The following is a 23,826-nucleotide window of genomic DNA, read 5'->3' on the forward strand; positions in this document are numbered from 1 at the left end:
TAGAGAGAAGCTATTGATACTTTTTAAAATCAATATTCTAACTACAATTGTGTGAAATCATCCTGAGATTTATGTTCTTTAAATAATACCAACAAAAAACCTTTGTTAGAAGAATTCTAAAGAGACCTGAAAAGTATACACGCTCTTGCAGTTTACTTTAGAAAACAAACATCCATTCTACCTTCAGCTCTCCTACCTTCAAAAGAAAAAAAAACAAACTTTCAAACTTGTATCTTTAAATAGTCTTTATTATTAAATAAGCCTCATGGATTTTTAAATTGCATGCAAATTCCTCATATGAAAATGGAAATAAAACTTTGGATCTCATCTAAAAAGTCATCTGGGAATACCTTGATGAGGACTGGTTAACATTTTAATACCTAAGGTGAGAGTCACGAAGGCAATAGAAAGGAGATATTTTTGACTATTAGCCATCTCTGGAGCTCTATAACATATACGGCTGCGTGTCACATTAACATATAAAATTGAGTTCTGGAAGCCCCCAAAGCATCATTAAAACAAGCCTCAACAAGATACAGCAGGTAAAAGTGCAGCTGACCGCGCCTGGCCCTCCAGCAGTGGTTCAGCCTCACTAACAAAGCATTGCAGGATGCCTGTTCACTCAGTATCCTCTTCTGTACCTGTTCCAGATGCATAATTTTAACCCATCAGACAAACAGTCAATAAATACGCCATTCTGTACGTAAATTATGTCTCCTACCTTCTGGAACCAATTTTATTTTTTTCTGAATGGAAAAGAAACAGTTTCTTCATTTTGCTCCATATCACAATTTTAATGAGCTTTGATATCATTGTACTAAAAATATCTGGAGTGTTTATAATTAGGGGAATCATCTTCTTGTCATTTATACTTATGTTCTCCTAGAAAACAATGCTTTCTTACTGTTTAGTAGTAGAGGTGGGCATGAGAAATCATATTAAATGTAGGCGTAATTCATATTCATTAATTAATATTTATTAAAAAGTCCTAGAGAGACACTTAACATGTAAATATAATAATGACTTTAATAGGTTATTTAGAAACCAGGCTATTTTCTCCCATACTTGTCCTAAGAATTTGAGTAACACATCCTTGATGATACTAATTCTGATCTTAAAAACTTAGCCTCAACCATAACATCTAAATTTGGATATTTGAAATTTCCATAATAATGAAAGAGTAAACAATTATCTTTATGTATGGATGGATGTGCCAATGAGTAATTTAATTCTTGGATGTAAATTAAGAATCTGATAATAAATTAGAGTATGAATGTCAAGCCCTGCAGAGGACCAAGCAATGCATAAAATTAGTAATTTACTAAATGGCACCCTTATGGCCAATGAGGAAAGATGAGTGAAAGCAATAGCCAAAGGAGACTGTAAATCCTTGTTCAATTACAGCTTCCAGAGAATCAGAGTTTCCCAATTCTCTAGCCTACAGAAAAACACTGGAAAAAAAAAAAAAAAACTTTTTTTTCCCCCACTGAATTCTATATAAGGAGGGGTGCAATGATGGGAGAAGAAATAGTTCTGCATTTCGATTTCTTTGTAAGAGTGAACACATGCAGTCCCTAGGTCAGAAATAGAAACTTCTATGTTGCCTATCTATTTTCCAGATTGATTAAGAAATCCCTTACCTATATTTTAAAGCAAAAATAATATTCAAAAGGCAACAAATAGCAGCAGAGTCGATTACGTTTTACTTATGGAAAATAAAATCGTGTAATTTAAACCTCTTTAAAACCACACTTCTCCAAATGTGCACACTCTCATATTCTTACATAATAATGACCTCAACCACTGCATAATTTGTTTAAGAATTTTATTGCTAGCATCTTAAAAAGAATAAGTTACAGCATCTGAGGAAATAGTTTGACTTTTTCACTTCAGGATTCTCTCCAATTAAACAAAAGTAGTTTTAATGAAAGCTCAGCTAATTCAGCCTCATAAAATAAAGAAGCATATGAACACCAGCTTATTAATATATCTAATGAATACTGGAAATAGATTAAGTTTTGTTTTATGGTATGATATTCTTCAATAACAATGTGAGTGAAAAATGTAGTGAAATGAGATTATGGATATTTAGGCTGTATTGTTTGCAGGACCTTGATTCTCATTCATATATTCCTCATTCATATTCTAGGGCACTGTGATTTTTGAGTTCCTCATAGATAGGTTTAAGTTCTACAAAAAAATGATCTATTATTGTTTACTGAAAATTCTCAAGCATACTTCTCAAGAGAAATGTATTCATGTTGAAAATCACCCTTTCCTTGGGATATGGGAATGGAGTGATTATACCACACAAAATGAAGGCATAGCTTGCAAAGTTCCCACCTCACATTCTGTCAGGATACTAACCACTCTATGATTAAAGGCAATATGAGACACTAACTTATTTCTTATTTTATGTCTTACGTACCATTTTTAATGTCCATATTCTAAAAGACAAAGAAAAAAAAAAAACTACCTTTGAAATAACAGCTTCCAAAATAGTATAGTACATACGAATTGGTAAGTTTTTCATTAATGAACTCTTCAGATCATTTTAGAATTAGCAATAGGAAGACTTAAACACTTTCAAATACTCAAAGATGAATTGTAGACTTTTCAACATTGAGTTAAATTTTCATTGACTTAGAATTTTGATATAAAAATACATTTCATAAAGTATGACATGTGAAGACCATCTCCTTGTTTTCAATAAATTTTGTTCTAATGCAAGAGTAGGTAATATCCTATTAATTTTTAAACTATTTTGTGAATATGACTATTGGATTTCTCCATTAGAGTAGATCCACTTAATATCTTCTATAATATCTCCTACTTGAGGTTCCACAAGTATTATAAAAAGGGATTTGGGAGAAGTTCATTGTTGTATTTTACATAACAAGCCTTCAATTGGAATTTAATATATTCTCTGTATATTGTACATCTGCCTACTATGAGCACTTTAAATGGGGGTCTAGAATTATAAGGGATAATTTTATATTTTATGTCTCTCTCTTAACTCTATAAAATGGAACAGTACTTCCACATACCTCCCTGGCAGAAATGTGAAGATAATGAAATAATCTCTGTTGTATGTATGTGGAAATAAAAATTTGCTCACTTCAAATTTTAAGAAACGTTCACTTAATATAGAAAAAGAAAAATAGTTCATTGAAACATTAAGATAATTGTTTTTTTGTTTTTGTTTTTGATTTTTAAGTAGGTTCCACACCCAGAATGGAGCCCAACATGGAGCTTAAACTCAGGACCCTGAAATCAAGACCTAAGATCAAGACCCGAGCTGAGATCAAGAATCAGATGCTTAATTGCCTGAGCCACCCAGGCGGCCCAAGATAATGTTTCAGTATAATTTGTGATCTTTTTGGTCAGAGAAAGTTGTTTTGGTTTTGGCTTTAACCTCTGCATTATGACAGAAGCTAGAGTTTTTCCCTCATATCTCTGATGAATAATATTTTTAAAAATCTCTAAAAAGTAAGGTTGATTTCCTAAAAGTCACAGGATAGGTAAATGAACCTTTAATACCTCTGTTTTCAGAATATAAAATTCCATTTCCTTTGCCACTTGAACACTGCAGAAAAAGTAGCAAGTGATAAGAAAACACTTGAAAAGCATGAAAATTAATGAATGAAGAAAATAGTCTGCCATATGTTTGAATTTAAGAAATACAAGAAAAAGGTATTTGGGGCTGATGGGATCTTTCAGATGGACTTATAACAAATATTATGCTATAAACATATTTTGGTTTTTGTAAGCATAAACGCAAGTGAATATTAAGAGATAAATGTTTTTAGAAATTACACACATTAATGTTTTATTTACATTAAAAAACAATCCATTAAACACTGGATATTTGTAAAAGTAGATTTCTTTTGAGAAACGATATAATAATTAGAATCTCAAGACAGTTATGGTGGCATAAAGTCAAAGATTGCCAATAAAAAATACCTCTGCTAAAAATGCAGGCAAACTTGGGTACCTAAAATCTAGGCCTCTAGGTTTCATTCATAAATATTGCAGAAATATTTTCTATTATTGGATAGACTGAAGTCAAAGAAGAAAGAATATTTGAAATATTAACATTATATATAACTGTACAGATTCCACACAAAGTGGGCAACTAGAGTAATGAAAAATAATTTGAGATCAAAGGTGGCAACATCTAATTACCAATGTCATCTTATAAATGGTACACCATACACTTGAGAAAGAATGGTGCATGGTTTTCTGGTGAGAGACATGACACAGCAAAACTCACAACTCTGGAGAATTGAAGAAGCTTTAATATAGTTGAACTGCAGGATCAAAGATCTCAATCAGTGGTTTCAAAATTGTGCTTTTCAGACCCTGAGACTTCCACAAGGTATGTCAAGGTACTTTTAAAAGCCAGTATATTTACAGTGGGCAATTTTAATTGCATTGTAATGTAATGCATTGCATTACATTAAGGTCAAAGCAAACCATACATGAATGGTCTTTCTAGAAATGAAAAATAATGAAATTTCAAAATCTCAAAATGTCTAACAACCTTTGCTCTAGAATTGTAAATATGTCTGTTCACAAATGCTGATGATAGAATGTTCCATTGGAAAATATTTATGTGGTAATTGACTCATACTGATATGAATATGCATGAAATTAGATGACAAGATTTCAGGTCAAGATTTTTCAGTATTTCAGTATTTTCAGTAGTTCAGTACTGAACTAGGAAAATTAGTTCATTAGAACTAGGAAATTAGAACTAGGAAAACTAGTTCAGTACTGTACTAGGAAAATTATTCTTCTCAGCCCTTAATTTCCACTATAAAACGTTGTTTTCAATCAATGCTTTAATCTAAACAGATAGTATTTTTAACTGAAACCTCATAGTGACTTGACATTCCATTCCGAGACAGAATTTCAGAAAACATAACAATAAAAACATCTTAAGCTTCCATTCTTTCCCAGTAATAATTTTAGATAACTCTCTTACAGTTAATTTATGTAAAATCAATTAAATTTTCTTTCTTCTGCTTTATTTTGTTTTGTTTTACTAAGAATGCATTAAAGAAATTCTGGATCTTCCATAAATTTTTCCACAAAAACTGTTAGCATTTTATTAGGCATCTAACCACATTTGTGGTTAATTCATTCACTCATTCATTCATTCATTCATTCTTTCATTCTGTGTGTGTGTGTGTGCACATGTGCACACACACACACACAAATACACTCACTACCTCCACAATTACTAATGTTATTTGAATAAAAATTTTAGAAAAACATTTCTGTTATCAGGTGTTCTGATGTGTTCTTTGTGAAGGAAGAATTCTGCCTTTCCACTTTTCCTCTTTTATTTATTTCATTAACTCCCTGGAGCCAACTGTACAGTGGAAAAAGATACTGTTTTTATTTTATTTTATTTATTTATTTTTTATTATGTTATGTTAGTTACCATACAGTACCTCATTAGTTTTTGATATAGTGTTCCATGATTCATTATTTTCATATAAAAGATAACTATTTTTAAAATCAAGCATTTAAAATCTAGCTAAAGTTTGTTTTTGCCAATACTTTCTAAGTCATGTCTTCATAAATTTTTATACTCTTGTTAAGGTTATATTTGAGATTTACTTCAAGGTAGGCCTGGATGTCGATCTTTTTAGCCAAGATGTAAATTCTGCTTATTCTACATCAGTGATGTTGTATATCTTATAACAACTATACTTAAGACTCAAGTAGCGTGAACAGTTCAGCAACTATTTTTGTTTGTTTGTTTTTAGCTTTTCGTAGAGAGTTTAAAAAAAATCACAATGTAAAGCTATTTATGTTATACTTTAGCCATTGCCAGATTTCAGGATTTTTTGGTTTGTCACCAAAGCCCCATGCTCATAAAAGAATTTTCAGAGTAAGTTAAATCATGTGAAACAGATCTGTGCTTCCATATTAACTTCAAAACTTTTTTCAAGAAAAAAAATTTCAAAAGACTGAAAAAAAATCTCCTAGTTTTATCAATCTGCTTGTTACTTTCTCTCATTCTTAGAAGATCACTGGTATCCATTCCACCATTTCTCACATGCACACATGCGTGTGCACATATTCACAGCAGTTTTCTTAATCAACAAAAATTAATTTATACCTAGAGAATGCAAGTTACAATTTAAATTACCCCAAGGAAACCCTATACTTCTCTAAAATGCATTTCAGAATCTCTCTCTCTGGCAAATTTTGACTACAGATCACAGCTCAATACAATTGTGCAGGGATTTAGACTCTTTCATCTGGGCAGAAATTATCTAGATTATTTCACTTTTTACAAGATAGCTCATTATTGTATAGGAGTCCCTCTAAATCTGTGGATAGAGGTCTCTGGTCTTTCCTCCTAGCCTATAGCTTTATAGCTATAACCCAGATATATATTTAGGATTTGCATTTCTAAGTAATTAAGACTATCACATTTGGACACTGATCCCCAAAATGTGCATATTTTTTACTTCACTAGTATCAAGTAAGAAATATCACTTCTAATATCTAACATCTGGACTGTAATCCAAACTTAAAATATTAAATAAACCATTTAAAATTACATGTGGTTCTATTCTCCAATGCCACATGTATACACAATGATTACAAAAAAATAGAAGATCCCAGTTAAGTTATGGTCATTCCATGGTTCTGGGAGAGCGAAATGGTGATTTCACCTTGAAGCAGGATTTCAGCAAGAATTAGCATTCCACTTCCATATATGATATGATTTTAATCTTAATGGAACAACAAACACAGCAACATGTTAAATGTAAAACAGATGCTCCAATCTTACAACTTCTGGTTTAAATCAGGACCACAGTAAAAGCTCTGGAAGAGAAGTATGAATGCTTGACATAAGGATGATATGCTATGTGTATATTTTATTTGAAATTATCTGTTATCCAATAACTTGTTCAGAGTCCCCTTTGGAAAACAGTTTCAATCTCCTCTTCTTTTAGGCACAACTGGTGCACTAACTGTTAAAATGTACACAAATGGAGAAAAATAAAAAAGGAATGCTGACGATAATACATATAGGTGGGACATTACATAGGAGTGAAAGCGGGAGGGGAACACTAACCATATTAGGCTTGGATGGGCAACAGCGCACAGGGAAGAAGCCCTTCCACAGCCACACTCGCAGCAACTGAAAAGCAAACAAGAGAGCCCAAGATAAGGAAGACATCCCACTCCCTCAATATAGCATAAAGACACTATGAATTTAGACAGGTGTCTGTTTTGCTTTTCAAAAGCAAAATCCCTAAATGCATTACAATTAAATTTCTTCCACAATGCCTTTCAAATTAAAAAGCATTTTATGGACTTAAGAAATACAGAACTATATTAAATAGTTATCTTTATTTTACTTAAAATGCTTATTCAGTAGGAAATATAATGAGCCAATGCATTTGATTATGCAATTAATATAGACATACAAATAAAGATGTAAGCCCATTTAAATATATCTTTCCTCAGAAATTCCTGCAAAATTTGTATTCAGAAGACGTGCTAAATTGTCCTTTAAATACATGTTTGCATAGAGCCTACAAATTAGGAGGGAGAACAATGTCCTGCTAATTTGACCCACTGATTTCGTATGCCAGTGCCAGTGGCATTATTTATCACAACCTATTGAAAATGTTATGCTTACATGACTTCTCCAATCACCTATGGAAAACTACCAATTTAAATTTACATATTCAGACTTAAAAAATGCATCTCCAAATATATATTTATAGAGCTATTATATTTAAAAAGCAAGCTATATATAATACATGCACTTTTCTGGATATTACAACATTTAAGATTCTTTCAAATTTTCCACATATTCATAAAAAATCCAGAAAATACCAAGTACATTGCTTACTAAAACGCACTTTATCATTAGAAACCACATAAACTGATGGCAGAATATAACATAGAAGTTATTTAGTGCTTCAATGCATTCACTTGCTAGTATATTTTATGAATAGTGTTTCTAGTGATTTCAAGAGAACTGCAAAATGAGCTCAGCAATGATACATAAACCAGCAGGCCTAGGGTGTTGTCTAAAATCTGTCTATTTTGAACTGTAATTATTAGAAATGTATCTACTCTATTTTATAACAAATAAAGAGAGGAAAGTTTAATATAAACATAACACAAATTTGGAAATGCTAACAAAGGTAGACAACTATTTCTAACTCAAATTCCAAAAATTCCAAAGGGTCTTTTTCAAAGGAAAAGTAGGGAATATTCAATATATGTGTGTGTGTATATATATATATATATTTTTTTTTTTTTTTTTAACTGATGATGTTTTAATTTTTAGGACTACTAATTATCTGGGAATTTGGCTGTCACTAAAGTGGAATCCTAGTAAATATAAACGGCCACTGTGACATTTATTTCCTATTTGACTATTTATTATAATCTATTTTTAAGGAGTGCCTGGGTGGCTCAGTCAGTTGAGCGTCTGCCTTTGGCTCAGGTCATGATCCCAGGGTCCTGGGATCAAGCCTCACCGTCCAGGGAGCCTGCCTCTCCCTCCCTCTGCCTGTTTCCCCTGCTGCTTGTGCTCCTCTCACACACACTCTCTCTCTCTCTCTCAAATAAATAAATAAAATCTTAAAAAAAATATGCCTTAAAATTATTGCACTGTAGAGATAATGTAGGTATATCAAAATATTAAAATACTTAAAGAGTAGTTAAAACGTGTGAAATACTTTGGCAGATCTTACTATATTTCTTTATAATTATATTTATTTCCTTAATGTCTTAAACACGAACTGATCTCTTATATAAATAAATTTTCCTGTTTTTGTTTGTATCAGCACTCAGATTAGGGGTTGCCCAACTACAGCCCTTGGACCAAATCTAGCCTACCACTTATTTTGTAAATAGGGTATTGCTGGAACATAGCCAAACTCATTACTTGTGTGTGGCTTGTTTAGTACTGTTATGACACAGTTGAGTAGTTATGACAGACAATGTAGGGCCCTAAAACATTTACTATCTGCCCTTAAAAAACGTTTGCCTTCCTCTTTTCTTAGACTATTAGTTCCCTAAGATGAGAATGTTCTTTGATCTTTTCTTTTTCTTCACAGTTTAAAGGAAATGAATGGCATCCGTAAGTAGTCAGCGTTTTACTATAATTGGTATTAACTATGGCACAATTATCTCATTTGCTGATAGTTATTAATGTGGAAAGTTTGCATATATGTGTTAATTTCAAACAGCACAGTTCCAACTCAATAAATAATTAATAAATAATAATTGTTGACAAAAGTATCTGATTACTTTTTGATGATTCAAAAAAAAGGATGATGAGATCTCCTAATAAAGTACAAACATACTTCTAGTTGTAAACTATACACAATTTATAAACTCATGTAGAGCTGTGTTTAGGAAGATGGTAACTTCACTGTGGCTTGCCATTACCTAACAGGATTTAATACTCAGCCAGTGTCCTGAGACAAAAACCACACTAATGATCCTAAAAATAATATTGTTTCAGTCGTCCTAATTTGAAAATTTATAATAAGGTTTTTGTCTTACAAGTTAGTACACACACACACACACACACACACACACACATACACATGCTATTCACTGTAACACTCAATCCACAAATTTTAGTCTGGAAGAACTTAAATCACCTTACTACCTTACTTATCACTAGAATTTTAATTTAAAGTTTTAATAAACTTTAATCAAAAATACGAAATCATGTAAAATCAAACACTTGTACTTCTATTTTCTTATGAGTCATTGCTTTAGATTTTGCACTGATAGTGTCTGACTTTTTTTAAGATAGCACAAATAAATTAGCTTGGGTAAATTAGTTAACCTCTTTGTATTTCACTTGACAGCTATAAAATAGGAATAATAACAGATCCTATCTCTACAGTTTTGTGAAAATGAAGTGAGAGAATATATATATTCACTTAGATCAGGATCTGGCATATCATACATTTTGGGAGAAAAGTGGTAGCTTAGTCTTAGTAATATCATAATCAAAGTGATGGACTAGATTCTTATTATCTCAGAGGAATTGTTTTTTTCATGATCCAGATAATATTATCACACCAAGTATTTCCATTTATAACATAACTAAATAGCTGATTATATTCAGACTGACTCACATAAGTACAGAAGGGTCAATGTAATTTTTTGAAGAATCAATTCCATAAAATATTTTTTCTAAGGATTTAGTAGTGATCCCAGCATTCTATGCATTATTAAGAAGATTAAAACTGAAGTTCCTTTACTAGGACTATCAAAAGTGTAAGAGTAACCCTCCAAATAAATCTTTTAAAATAAACTCTGAGGATGCTGTCACAGTAACACCTCAGCACCAGATGGTATACATGCTCTTTCCTTAATCAATAAATACTTGAAGTACAGGTTGAAAATGCTTACAAGTCTCAGAGATAATTTAGAAATAGAAACCAAAATGTGCTAGAAATAGCAGCCCATCTAATTTCTGTGAGCGATGGCTCCACACAGGCCACATCTGCATCCTCTTCAGTCTGTAGCACCTGGAAGCCTGCAAGTAACTTCATGCAGCTATCACAAGATCATTATTAGCTAAGTTTAAAGTAGTTTAGCTCTTCCAGGCTTATAATAAAAAAAAAAACTGTGGGTCTTTGTTTTAACAAGATATTTCGATTTGTCCTTCAGAAGATTAAAATATGATAACAGAAGATTTCCAGACCAAAAAAGATTCAAATAAAATTACTTTAGCCAGGACTTAACACAGAGTTGATCAATATATGCATGAAGTGTGTCAATGTAAGTAAGATAACCTCCCTCCTACCAAAGTAAGGTGATTATAACTCTAGGGAAGAAATTCTCAAAGATACTAGATCAGAGAACCAAGACTACAGGCTATGGATAAATGATTTAAATTCTTAAACAAGAGATCATACAAGCAGATAAGAAAAACACTAAGATCCAAATAGATAAATGAGAGAAAAGCAGGAAGAGTAAGTTCACAAATGCGTACTTTAATTAGGTAACAAATATTTTCAGTTTATTGGTAAAAAAAATATTAAAAAGGGGAAGAAAAAAAGGCTCTGCAGTTTACCCCTTTTAACTAAAACAACGGTAACAACAACTGATGGTACTCAGTATGAGAGAAAACACAATGGCTCTTAGGCCACTGAAAAGTTGCACCAAGTCTTTAGAACACAATCCTATAAAATCTATTAAAGAGCAATAAAAAAGTCCTCACCTTTTGACACCACTGTGAAGCCAAAGAATTAAGATCATGGGGTTTATAGTCAAACTAGGAGCAGTCCTGGATGCAGCCATTACTATATGGATCATTTGGGTAAACCAGTCATTGATGTGAATGAGATAATAATAGAAACTATTCCACATAATGCAGTTTCGAAGAATGAGTTTCATAATACACGTGAAGCTCTTTGCACTGTCCCAGGCTCACAGTGAGCACTTTAGAAGTTTTAAAACTGATATTATTATAATAATCTGGTCTTAGGGCAAAGAGGGAGGTACAGAAAATATGCATGAAGTCGGCCATACTAAAAGAACTAAATAATGAATAAATATTTTGAAGTAAACAAAATACATTTGTGGAGTCTGTGATGCAATGAAAATCAATGAGTTATATATATATTAATCAGTGTGCAAAAGAAATAACATGATGACAAAAGTGTTTTTTTTTAAGAGCTATTGTTGGAGTGTTACATTAATTAGCATTATGGGGCAATTTTAATTTTCCCTGATTTCAATTTTTTGTGGTTATTTCTGCAAAAATCTTTTGCAAATACTGAGCAAGGGATAAAAAGCATAATTATAATGTATACGTGGCTCCCAAACTCTACTCTTTAGTCCCCATGCTTCTGGCACAAAGGCATAAAATTATTCCACCCTGAAGAGAAGGTAATACAAAGTGGTTATAAAGAACTTTTTATTTTATTTTTTGATTGTGTCTTTGAGTAACTCTGAGGGGAATACTACATCTACCATACATGTTGGGATTTATATGTGCAATTCGATCACTATTTCCAAGTCACAGTCTAGACAAATTAGAATAAGATATCATTATATGCAGTAATTTTTCAAGCTTCTTTTCTAGTTCTGTGTTCTCACTATAGGGCTTCTTATCCCTCACCAACAATTATAGGTGCCTCCTATATGTGCCTCTTTATTACCCCCTAAGATGCTTTACCAACAATGGTCACACCTAAGCACAAGTCCCTGGTGGATGGGTTTTGAAACATCAGTGGATCTCAGTCTTACCTAATCACATTCCAAGCCTGTCACTCTCATATCTTGCTGTGAAATAATGAGAAATACACACATACACACACACACACACACACACACATATATATATATATATATATATATATATATGGTAACTACTTCCCAGGTCCTGACACAGAACTCCTAAAATGCTTATATATATGGGTGCTAGGAGAATCTTTGTTCCAACACTTACTCTTTGACCCCAGTTCCTGGCACAGAGCTCCTAAAACTCTTGTAATTTCTTAAGTGATAAATAGCACTAGGAGCATCTCTTGTTCTAATACTTGATCTTTCACCTTGGTTCTTGACCCAAAGCTTCTGGAATTTCCTGGGTGATAAGAATGTCTTTTGTACTAATGAGGTGATTCCTGGTGGTCTCCTGGAGGAGGCTGGTCACCAGAAACACATAGGTTATGAGTAGAATTTTCAGTCATACCCCTCATTCTCCCAAGAGAGGTGAAGGGCTAGAAATAGAGTTAATGTTCAATCACGCCTACATGATGAAGCCTCTCTAAAAATCCCAAGAGTCGAGAGTCCAGAGAGCTTCCAGTTTAGTGAACACATCCATGTTCCAGAAGGGTGATGCAACTCAACTCCATGCGCTAGAAGCTCTTGCAATTGGGACCTTTTCAGACCTTGCCCTATCTATCTCTTCAACTGGCTATTCATCTGTACCCTTTATTATATCCTTTATTATATAATAAACTGGTAAATGTAAGTAAGTGTTTCCCAGAGTTTTGTGACCTATTCTAGCAAATGATCAAACTCAAGGAGGCAGGTCACGAGAACCCCTGGACAGAAGCTGTGTGCAACCTGAGGACTGACTACTTGTGATTGCTGTCTGAAGTAGAGGGTAGTCTTGTGGGACTGAGTCCTTAACCTGTGGGGCCAACTCCAGTTACAATTCTTTCCACATCTTCCTTTTCCTTTCCCTCCCTCCCACCCCCTCCAGCCACGTCCCCCTCCCCTCTATTGAAAACTTAAGATGTCATGAGAACTCTGCAATAGACCTTTCTTTCTTCCTCCTCAATAGCTTGTTACCAGGTTAAAAAAAAATCTGATAAATTAATTCACAATAAATTACAAACAACACTTAAAATGCTTATAATGGCTCTAGACTTGATTGTAGCAAAATATACCAAATTTTGTTTGAAAGTATTAAAGGATAGATGCCATAAAATTCCTTAATGGCCCCAACTCTATTATTGCATGTATATGCATGCTATGAATGTATATACCTACTAATGCATGTATAAAATAGAGATCAAATCATATAAGTGACCAAGGTAATAAATCATACACATTTCAACGATTTCTAAAATAAAAACAAAATCCCAAACTACAAATCTAAGCATGCCATGTGCAGTCATCCCTTTGCCTTAAGGATGAAGTCACAAAAGCAAACAAACCAAAAAACTGACTTTATCTTTGGAATTAGGAACTCTCCTTATTTCTTACTTTGGAAACAACCATTAGAACCTCAGAATATCACACACTACAAGAAAGTAGAAAGAAAGGTTGAGATAAATTATCTTTAGACAACATTTCAACTGATCTATTTCCTAAGCTATACTTTAATGAAGATTCACTGTATTTCTTTTAATCATTTTAATGGGCCAAAGATCATGATAAAACAGGTTCTTCTTCCATGAATCCCACAGTTAAAGGCATTGATGCAGCTAGTAAATGTCATTGAACATGTTAGATTCAGTCTGCTTATTCCAGTATATATTTAGGCACTCAAATTGAATTTCACCAAATATTAATCAACTTTTGTAAACTTTTGGCTGCAGTAGTAGACACAAACATCCCCCTTACTAGCAAATATTTACTAAGAATCTATGTGCTGTGCTCTCAGAATAAGAAATTATATAAAAACAACTTTCTACTCACATTATGCAATGATTCTAAAACTAGCTACAGATTAGAGCAACAGGTGGTATTTAAGCAAACAAACAAAAACCAAAAGACAATTCCCAGGCCTCACCTTAGAACAATTAAATCAAAATAACTTGGCTGTGGGATCCAGGTATCATTATTTCTGAATTCCCTCCAGATTGACAACCACGGATCTAATAGGTACTCAATAAATACTTGTTGAATTGAATGACGTGTTTTATAATAGTCTTAGGGGAATTTGCTTAATGAATACAAAGGGAAAGATTTGTAATTAGCATATTAATAGTCTGCATGTTAATAGAAACTTCTGAAGTGCCTAGAGGTGCTTAAAAACAATTTCTTCCCTGGTTAAGTACTTTAAATCTGCAATTTGTTTACAATGCTGATTTATATTATCTACAATTAAGACTGGTTTGTTAAGCAACTGTAAATTTCATCCTATTCTCTATCTTTTTAAACCAAAAGTTCTTTCGTTTTTTTGTTTTTCTTTCTTTCTAACATTGATCTTTACAGGTTTCTTTTAATGGCAAGTTGAATGTTCAATAACAGACTCTTGAACTTCTGTATTTTCAGTACTAGCTACTTAGATTAACCAGAAGTCATGTCTCAACCAAAATAACAAAACTATAAAATTATCTGTATTCAGCATCTCTACTTTGCCCTGTAGTTACTGGACCACAGACTTACATAAAGTTAGATGAAAGCCAAGCTCAGTTTTGCCACAGCTTTGTCAGAAGAGCTTTCAAGAAGTGGATATTTTGACATAAAAGATTTTCTTTGAACTGTTACTGAGCTGGAGTAAAGCAGAACCACCTATACATTTAGTTATATACTTTTATATATTATATATATTATCTTTATATATACATATATAATGTTTGTAGATAAGAAAGCTTATGCCAAAAATAGCAGAAAGGATTGGAGGTGAGGCTGGGGAGGGTCCCAGGCAGAGGCTGTGGAAGGCCTTATGGACATCTAGAGAGTCAGAGGACACCAGACATGCTGTGTGCATTCATCCTATATGCCTTCCTTGTCACACACTCTCAATGAACTGATGAAATACCTCTTCATTCTCCCGGTCTGGCTTAAATTTACCATTTCTGAAAAATATTTCTGTACTCATTAAAGAAAAGATAATCATACCCTCTATTCTATTCTTGTACCAATTGTTAAAAACACAATACTAATTGTGTTACATTGAAATGACATCTCACTATTAGAATGTCCATGCTATGAAAGTAGGAAGCACGTCAAAGACTCAAATCCCATGAAAAAAGCAAACCCTAGGGACTCCTGGGTGGCTCAGTTGGTTAAGCATCTGCCTTCGGCTCAGGTTATGATCCCAGGTTCTTGGACCAAGCCCAGCATCGGGCTCCCTGCTCAGCAGGGATCCTGCTTCTCCCCCTGCCTCTGACCCCCATTCGCGCTTGCGCTCTCTCTCTGATAAATAAAATAAATAAATAAATAAAATCTTAAAAAAAAAAAAAAGCAAACCCTACAGGTCACAAAGATCAGAAAAATCTGCTTTAGTTAGCCATAGCCCAAAGAGGTTACATGATACATCAAACATTTTTTCAAAAAGAGGCTCCAGTGCGATATTTTGAACAGGAAAATCACATTGTTTCACCTTTTCATACATTGCTTAAACGTTTTTATATTATTCAAATTTAAAGAACTAAATGTCACTACTATATTATTATACACTTATATGTCTACATTTATATATGTCATATGTATTTACATATACATGAAAATATGTATAAACATAATATATACATAAATATATGTAAGCTATAATTTTGATATGGTCAATAGAACACTAATGCCTTTTTACTCTATTTGGTCTACATACTCTTAGCAAGCATTTATATTTTGAAGCCAATATCCATCTTGTCAGCTCAGATGGGAAAAATGTACATTAGAGGTCATATCACCCCCAGGCATGGCTCAAATGGCCAAGGAACATGTAGGCCGAAGCTCAAGGGATAGGAATCCTTGCTTATTATTCATAGAGAGCTGTAGGACAAGTAGTTAATCAGCACTACCTAAAGATATGAAATCTCTAACATAAGGAATAAATATATTTGTTTTAGATTTCAAGTCTTTTGAAATGGAAAAGACCCCCAGAGACCAGAGGAAGTGGCACCAGAACACATGCTAGTATGACGTCCTGGGCCTCCTGTCAGTGATGTCCACCTTTTCAGAAAACACCTGCCCCAAATTTTGCCCCTAAAATCCTTACTTGCAAGTCATCAGGGAGCTCCGGACTTTTGAGCGCTAGCTCCCTATTCTCCTGGTTGGTACCACACAAATAAATCACCTATCTTTCTTCACTTCAAAAGCTTGGTGCCAGTTTTTATTGGCTTGCTGTGCATCTGATGGATGAACTCTCCTTCAGTTCAGTTATGATCTTCTAAAAACTGAACTTCCTCCTCAAATAGCAAATAGGAAATAGAACATTGTAGGCATTATATAAGTAGGACAGACTACAAACTGGTATGTGACCTCAAAAACTGGCAAATAGGTAGGTAAAAGGAAAAGTTTGCTATTGAGAACAACTACAAATGTAATTTTTTTCACCTTTATCTCAATCTCACTTCCCCCTCTTTTTTTTTCTCCCACTTCTCTGGCATTTTAAAGACATATTGGTTCTTAAGTTATCTGATAAAACAAAATTCTTTTTAAACAATGTCTATCTTTTAACTTTCAAATCACATGGTTTTCTCCATAGACCAATAAAATTCAAAGTGATACTGATTTGAAATAGATTTATTTTTATTTATTTATTTATTTATTTATTTATTTATTTATTTATTTATTTTGAGAGAGAGAGAAAGAGAGAGTAAACAGAGGAGTGGACAGAGGGAGAGGATTAGAGAAACTCAAGTAGACTCTGCACTCAGTATAGAGCCCAACACAGGCCTTGATCTCATGACTCATGAGATCATGACTAGAGCTAAAACCAAGACTTAACCAACTAAGCCACACAGGTGCCCTTGAAATAGTTATTTATCTGATCACTTAATAAAAGAAATTCCCAGTATATTCATGGTTACACTCCTTAAAGTTTTTCCTCTTTTTAAATTTTTTTTTTTTTTATGGTTGAACACTAAACTTAAAACCTGTACTAGTTTTCAGTGAATGTATAAATGAGGGACTGACTATACAAATGGACAATGGGTAGACCAAATAGAAAAATAGAACTCTGATACCAAAGTTGCAGGCATCAGTCTAGATAGAAAGCCAAAGCATAAGCTCACCACCCAAGTGGTCAATTGGTCAGGACTTTATCAATAAACACCAGCTTCCCTAATTTCTGTCCAATCATCCAACTTAGGACCAACTAGAAGAAATCAAACATGCTCCCCTAACCAATCCCACAGGATGCTCTACTTCCAGTTAGCCACCTCCAGCTACCCCATGCCAATAACTTCCAATCAGGGTGAAACTAAAGCCTTCCCTTCTTTTCATTATAAAGGTTTTACACCCCACTGCCTGCCTTTGGGTTTCTGCCAGATGCCAAGTGATGGTGGCTGATTCCCTTGCTATAGCAATGTCTTAATAAATAGCCTTTGCTTGTTCCCAATTGGGTGTTTTTTGTTTATTTCCACAGAAGAGATAATCTTTACTAGTTCAATAAAGGAAAATTACATAGATTCATCTTTGCAATCAACTGGCATCTTAGTTCTGTTCTGGCACAATAATAGTGTTGACATACAAAATACTGAATCATGTGTTGCTTTCTTCTACAGGATGACTCTTTCACTGAGCAAACATCAATTACCTCCATTTGTAGATGCTTAAAGTTAATACTGAGCTTTTCCCTCCCAGTCATTTCACTGCTGAAACAGGTCTCTCTTTAAAGCTTCTTTGAGAAGAGTGTGTGACTCTCAGGACTAACCTGTGCTATTTTAAGCTTTAATTTACTTTGAGAGAAGTAGAGAGGAAAAAGTAAGGACAGATAAAGTTGCGGAAAAGTGATGCTAATTTTTCCAGCTTAAAAAAATATTTTAAGCATAGCTCTGATAGTAACATTTGTTTTAAGCAGCCATTTGTCTTAATGAAAGAATAATATCAATTAAAATAATATCAATTAAAATATCAATTAAAAATGAGTGGGTCAAAAAAGAGGAGAGGAGATTAATCAAAGAATAAGCCAATATGTAAGTTCTGATTTATTTATTTTTATTTTTAATCATTATGGCCGTTGAATATTTTTTCAGATTTGAATCACATATATCAGCATTGAACTTATAAGACAGAGAAGTCAGAAGGACTAATGTTTCCATTTAACTATTTCATACTCAAATAATTAAAGTAATTGTGGAAGTATACTGAAATTATCAAAACACAAGAAGTAAGTTCATTTTGTGATAAACATATGAGAATAGGATTAATTATAAGATTGATTTAAAAGGAAACTAAATGTTCATTTTCACATCAAACCATTCAAATTCTGTTTAAGTGTATTTTTTTTTCTATTAGTATTGGTCAGTAATATTAAGATCATATGTAACAGTAATTGTCATAAGTTTTAAAATTGGATATAATGGTGATAAATTTTAACTATTTTAATATGTTATATACATATATAACATTATAATGGTTAATTATGGTTACAATTGTTTTTTAAACATATAATTGTATATAGATGTGTATACCCACAAGAGCACTTACATAAAATATTTCTAATTATGACCATATGTGATTTCCTAGCAGAAATTAGCCTGACCAAGTTAGGCTGGTCCAAATTAGACAGATTAGAAGAATACCTTTGATAGCCCAGAGCAGTGTAGATAATAGAACATCTATATACACACTTATTTAGTATATGCTGCAGGTGGAGACCTAAAACAGTTTTGGGAGAGGGTGACAAACAGGGCTGGTACTTAAATACATCTGTAGAAGATATCAATTTAGATTCCCCAAAAGATAAAATTAACAATTGTATCTCATGCAAAACAAACATTACTAAAAAGTAAACAAATCTTGACACTTATAATGATATATCTTCACTATATGAAGAACTAGGATCCCACTAGTCTAAATAGGTAAAGAGCCTTTATATATACGTTATGAAACAGGTAATAAAAAACTTAATGACTATAGTTACTGCATATATATCGATAAACATTTTAGATTTCAAAAATAAAAAAGAAATGCAATTAAAAATACAGAACTATTTTTTCCTACTAAATTAGCAGACCGACTAGTTTGTGTACCATCAGGAAATGTCACACACTGTTGGAAGGAATGGTAATTGGTACATTGATTTAGGAGGGCCATTTGTCAATATGTCTCAACAATCTTAAAAATATTCATATTCATTGATCCTTACTTTGAATTATACAAATACATTCTGAGGACATTAAAGATAGAAATAGCAACTTCTCTCCCTCATAACAATAATAAGAAAAGAAAAGAAACAAATAAAACCAAAGAGAAAGCATATGGGAAAGGTTAGGCATTAGAATATCAAAGAGCTACCAAATTTTACTTTTAAAATATATATTTTTTAAGATTTTATTTATTTATTTGACAGAGAGAGACACAGCGAGAGGGAACACGAGCAGGGGGAGCGGGAGAGGGAGAGGCAGGCTTCCCACGGAGCAGGGAGCCCGATGTGGGGCTCGATCCCAGGACCCTGGGATCCTGACCTGAGCCGAAGGCAGACACTTAACGACTGAGCCACCCAGGTGCCCCTACTTTTAAAATATTTTTAATTCACAAGGAAACTTTATATTATTATATGAAGTCAAAGAAAAGCAGCAAATAAAATTATAAATTGTGAACTCAACCTTATATATAAAAAGATCTTAAAATGTATGGCAAAACATGAATATTGATTTTCTGGTGGATAAGCATGATTAGTTTCTTTCCATATTTTTGTCTTCCATATTCCATATAATTTTTAATCATAAAATTAAGAAATGCAAACATAAATAAAATATCAGCTAGTGAGAAATTAAGGCAATCACCTTAACGATGCCAACTATGTAACATGCAATGCAAAATATAGACTGAAATGTATACAAAAGGCTGATGGCAAGATATCTTGCTAATATCAAAATAATGACACCTAAGGATGTTCATCTAAGGAAATGGACATTAATCTAAAGTTGAAGACATGTTGGAACATAGCTAAAGCAGTCCAGCAATTTGCATATTTGAGGCCTAAGGAATTATAATACAGTGGGTGGGGAGACGGAAGGAGAATTGATAGTGATTTCAGGACATCAGATGTCCTGAAATGATCCCCGATAGACTTCCAAACTGGGTTATTTAGGAGTCCTCTTAGAGTGGGGGTTTTCAAAGGGTTGGAGAACAGAGCAGCAGGATCCAGTCACCCTGGTTTTGAGAAAGGATGGAAACAAAGGGCCAAACTACACAGGTTCCAACAAGAGAGATGAGATGTACAAAAGGACTTTCCATTTCAATTTCTGGGATGAATATTTAGAAGCCTTCTTCTTGGGCAGAAAAACACTGGATGTAAAATAGACATCTGTTTGGAACTCAAGATGCCAGAGGGGAAGACGGTTGGGGATGATGAAATAGATGAAGGAGATTAAGAGGTACAACATCCAGTTATGAAATAAATGTCATGGGGATGAAAAACACAGCATAGGGACTGTAGTCAATAATATTGTAGTTACTTTGTATGGTGACAGATGGTAACTAGATTTACCGTGGTGAACATTTCATAATGTATATAGTTGTTGAAACACTATATTGTGCACCTGAAACTAGTATAATATTGTATGTACATCAACTGTACTTCAACTAAAAAATAAATAAATAAACATTAAATAAAAAGGTTGGTTAATATCCAGCAACCAAAATGTTTAAATTAATTTTCAAAAGATGAAAAAATACAAACATTTAGAGTAAAAAAGATTTATAATGACTGTATTATAAAACTACAAAAAAAAGTAACTATTTTCCCATTGGAGCTAGAGAGTGATGGTATAAACTAGCACAGGTTTGAAACGATTAATTATAGTTTTTTAGGGTTCCAGGAAAGGCTGGATTTAGCCTGACCCATAACATTACAAATAACTAGAGAAGAGGTAAATCTAGAAGACCACTGTATGTACATTTGAAATAGCTGGAATAGGACTAAATTTGAAAGAGTCAGATACTGACATCAAAATAAATCAAGAGGTCCTTATACACTAGAAAACATGTAAGTCATACAAATGTAGAATTTTGATTTATATATTTGTCTAATCAAAATTTATATATAAACAATGTTCAACATTACTTATCATGTACATACTGAATTCATGCTGATTTGATAACTTTTTAGATTTTACATTGTCTTTGGCATGATGAGATAGAAATTAGTCATTTGGGTTGCTAAATTTCATCTTAAGAAGTTTTCTGAGGAAGACTGGACCAATGCATTGGCATTCTCCTGGTAATTATAATTTAAAAAAAATAAGAAAATCAGAATAATTTTTCAGATTTAATATCTACACTGCTTAAATATTATGTGAGGTTGGTATCCTTAAAAAAGTAGCATGTGTTACTGGCATATGAAGATCTCACAAATAACTTTAGCAGTAAGGATTTGTGGTAAGATTCTAGAATATCTAGGAAAAATAACATTAATGTAGAAAATTTTTCACTTAATTTTATATTCCTATATATTTTTAAAGACGTTTGTTCAAATATTTGCTCTGTGATTGGCTATTATGATTACCTTTACATTCTTATGTGTATTCTTTCTCCATATCTTATACCAGGTATCTCTGTATTAAACAGTGAAAGTATCAAAGTATTAAACAATTAAATTAAAGTACTAAACAAACAAAGTTACATGACTTCAATTGAAGTCATGTATAGATTTTTTTAAATGTTGGCACAATGTATATATCTCCTACGGATAGAATCAGTTTAAACCAATGCCTACTAAATTTTCTTCAAGAAAATCAATGAACTAGGCATTGAAATGTCAAAGCAGTGCTAGGAATTCCCAATGTCAGGGGAATGAAGAACTCTTGGAGGTGGAGAAGAGGTGTTTGCGAGATACATGAGAATATTTGAATCCTATGGCATGTTCAGTCTGGAGAGACACTGAAGAGGAATCATTATGTTGGTCGAAGAACAACCTAAGAAAATCTAAAAAGCAGCGAGTGTTTCCTTCACTCATCACCACAAAGAGGTCCCACTTTGCCACCTTGATATCTTGTCTTTCAGGATGGAAGTGGTGGTGTGAAGAGGAGGAAAAAACAAACAACCTACAATAAATTTTAACCACTTTTCTTGCCTTTCAATCTACCTTGACTCAAGAGAACTCAACAATTACCATGATGGAGATGTGGAACCCAAGGCTAGCCCATAAAAAATGGGAAGAAAAGCAAACAGGCCATTTAAAAAAATAAACAAATGAAACTGTGATTTAAAGAACAGAACCCCAAAATAATCATTAAAATTCACTGACATTGTTATGCAGTATTGATGGCTACAAGAGAGTTGAGCAATGCCTGTAGATATTAAGAGCAAATGCATGCCAAAGATCTAACACAGAAAAGTGCCATTTCTCTATAAGATTAAAAAGTCAGGGGAGTAAGAAATAATGAGAAGCAAGGAGTGAGCTATAGTCCAAAGATTTTTGGTAAGCAAGATAATTAGGATATAATATATTTTGTAGCACTAACACTATCACAGACATCAAATATATCTAATGTCAATTCCTCCACATGGCCAATAAAGAATTCAGCTGTTTGAAACTGAGTTGCTAATCCATTAGAAACATTTCTATCTTTCCAGGTTTAGGCAAGTTCTAAAACAAGAGCACAGATCTTAAACAAATGTGGCTTTTAGCGGGTGCTTAAAATCATTTGGAACATTTTATTGTCATTTGCTTCATTTCTCAGCAACAGATATACTCCCAGACATGGCTCAGGAAATTAACTGAGTTTTTGTTAAATAGATGGTCTACCTTTTGGCATAGGGTAGTGTTATTGATTTTTTTCTGTAAAGCTGGGTATCAGGTTCCTGTGAGAGCCTGTGTGGGCTCAGAGAGATGTGGTAAGATTCCAGTACAGTCTTCTTTCAGAGCCCTGGCATGCCAGCATGTTCTCTTTCATATCTACAGAAATGGAGCTTCGGGCAAATGGAACTTCAGACAAAGAGCATATTTTGCTCTTGTAGTCAGGCTTTTTGACCTGCCCTATGCCTCAGACTTGATGAAATCTGAGAGTCTTTAGATTCTTTGCTATAATATATATATATATATATATATATATATATACATATATATTTTATTTTTGCAAATCAATGATATTAACTTGTCTCAGTACCATAAAGTTTTTCCTTCAAAATGTTTGCCTCCATAGAACTTCCTGAGAGTTGCAGTGATGTTTCCGTGTTTGATCTGTGAGAAGTTGCAGGTGGGATATTCAATAACGTTGAGCAATTGAATCAGTAACCCTCCTGGGTTTAGTTTCCTAGGACGATTTACTTCCCAGAGTGGGCAATTAGTTGTTGCTATGCTCCTAGTCTTTCTGGCACTACTCTGCCCTGATCCCCATTTGTCAGTTATTAATAAATTATGATCTTCTCTCTAATTATCTTTGATTCAGAGCCTTTGAAGAAAAAAGCATGTAATCATGAGAAAATGGAAGGAATAACAACTCTCAGATATTA

At 33.2% G+C, this 23,826-nt stretch overlaps 1 protein-coding gene across 8 annotated transcripts in view; it reads right to left on the reverse strand.

Annotated features, from left to right (window-relative positions):
• Nucleotides 1-23,826, reverse strand: part of EPHA5 (EPH receptor A5) — a 348,857-nt gene that overhangs the window by 48,663 nt on the left and 276,368 nt on the right. For 6 of the 8 annotated variants that reach the window (XM_027599098.2, XM_035726173.1, XM_035726174.1 and 3 more), the window contains one exon: nucleotides 7,103-7,168. The exons of the other annotated variants lie outside the window; for them this stretch is intronic. In XM_027599098.2, coding sequence (XP_027454899.1) covers nucleotides 7,103-7,168 — 66 coding nt within the window. The remainder of the gene's footprint in view (nucleotides 1-7,102; nucleotides 7,169-23,826) is intronic. 8 annotated transcript variants of the gene reach the window in all.

Source organism: Zalophus californianus, chromosome 2 (genome assembly GCF_009762305.2).
Source record: "Zalophus californianus isolate mZalCal1 chromosome 2, mZalCal1.pri.v2, whole genome shotgun sequence".
In the NCBI taxonomy this organism is placed as follows: domain Eukaryota; kingdom Metazoa; phylum Chordata; class Mammalia; order Carnivora; family Otariidae; genus Zalophus; species Zalophus californianus.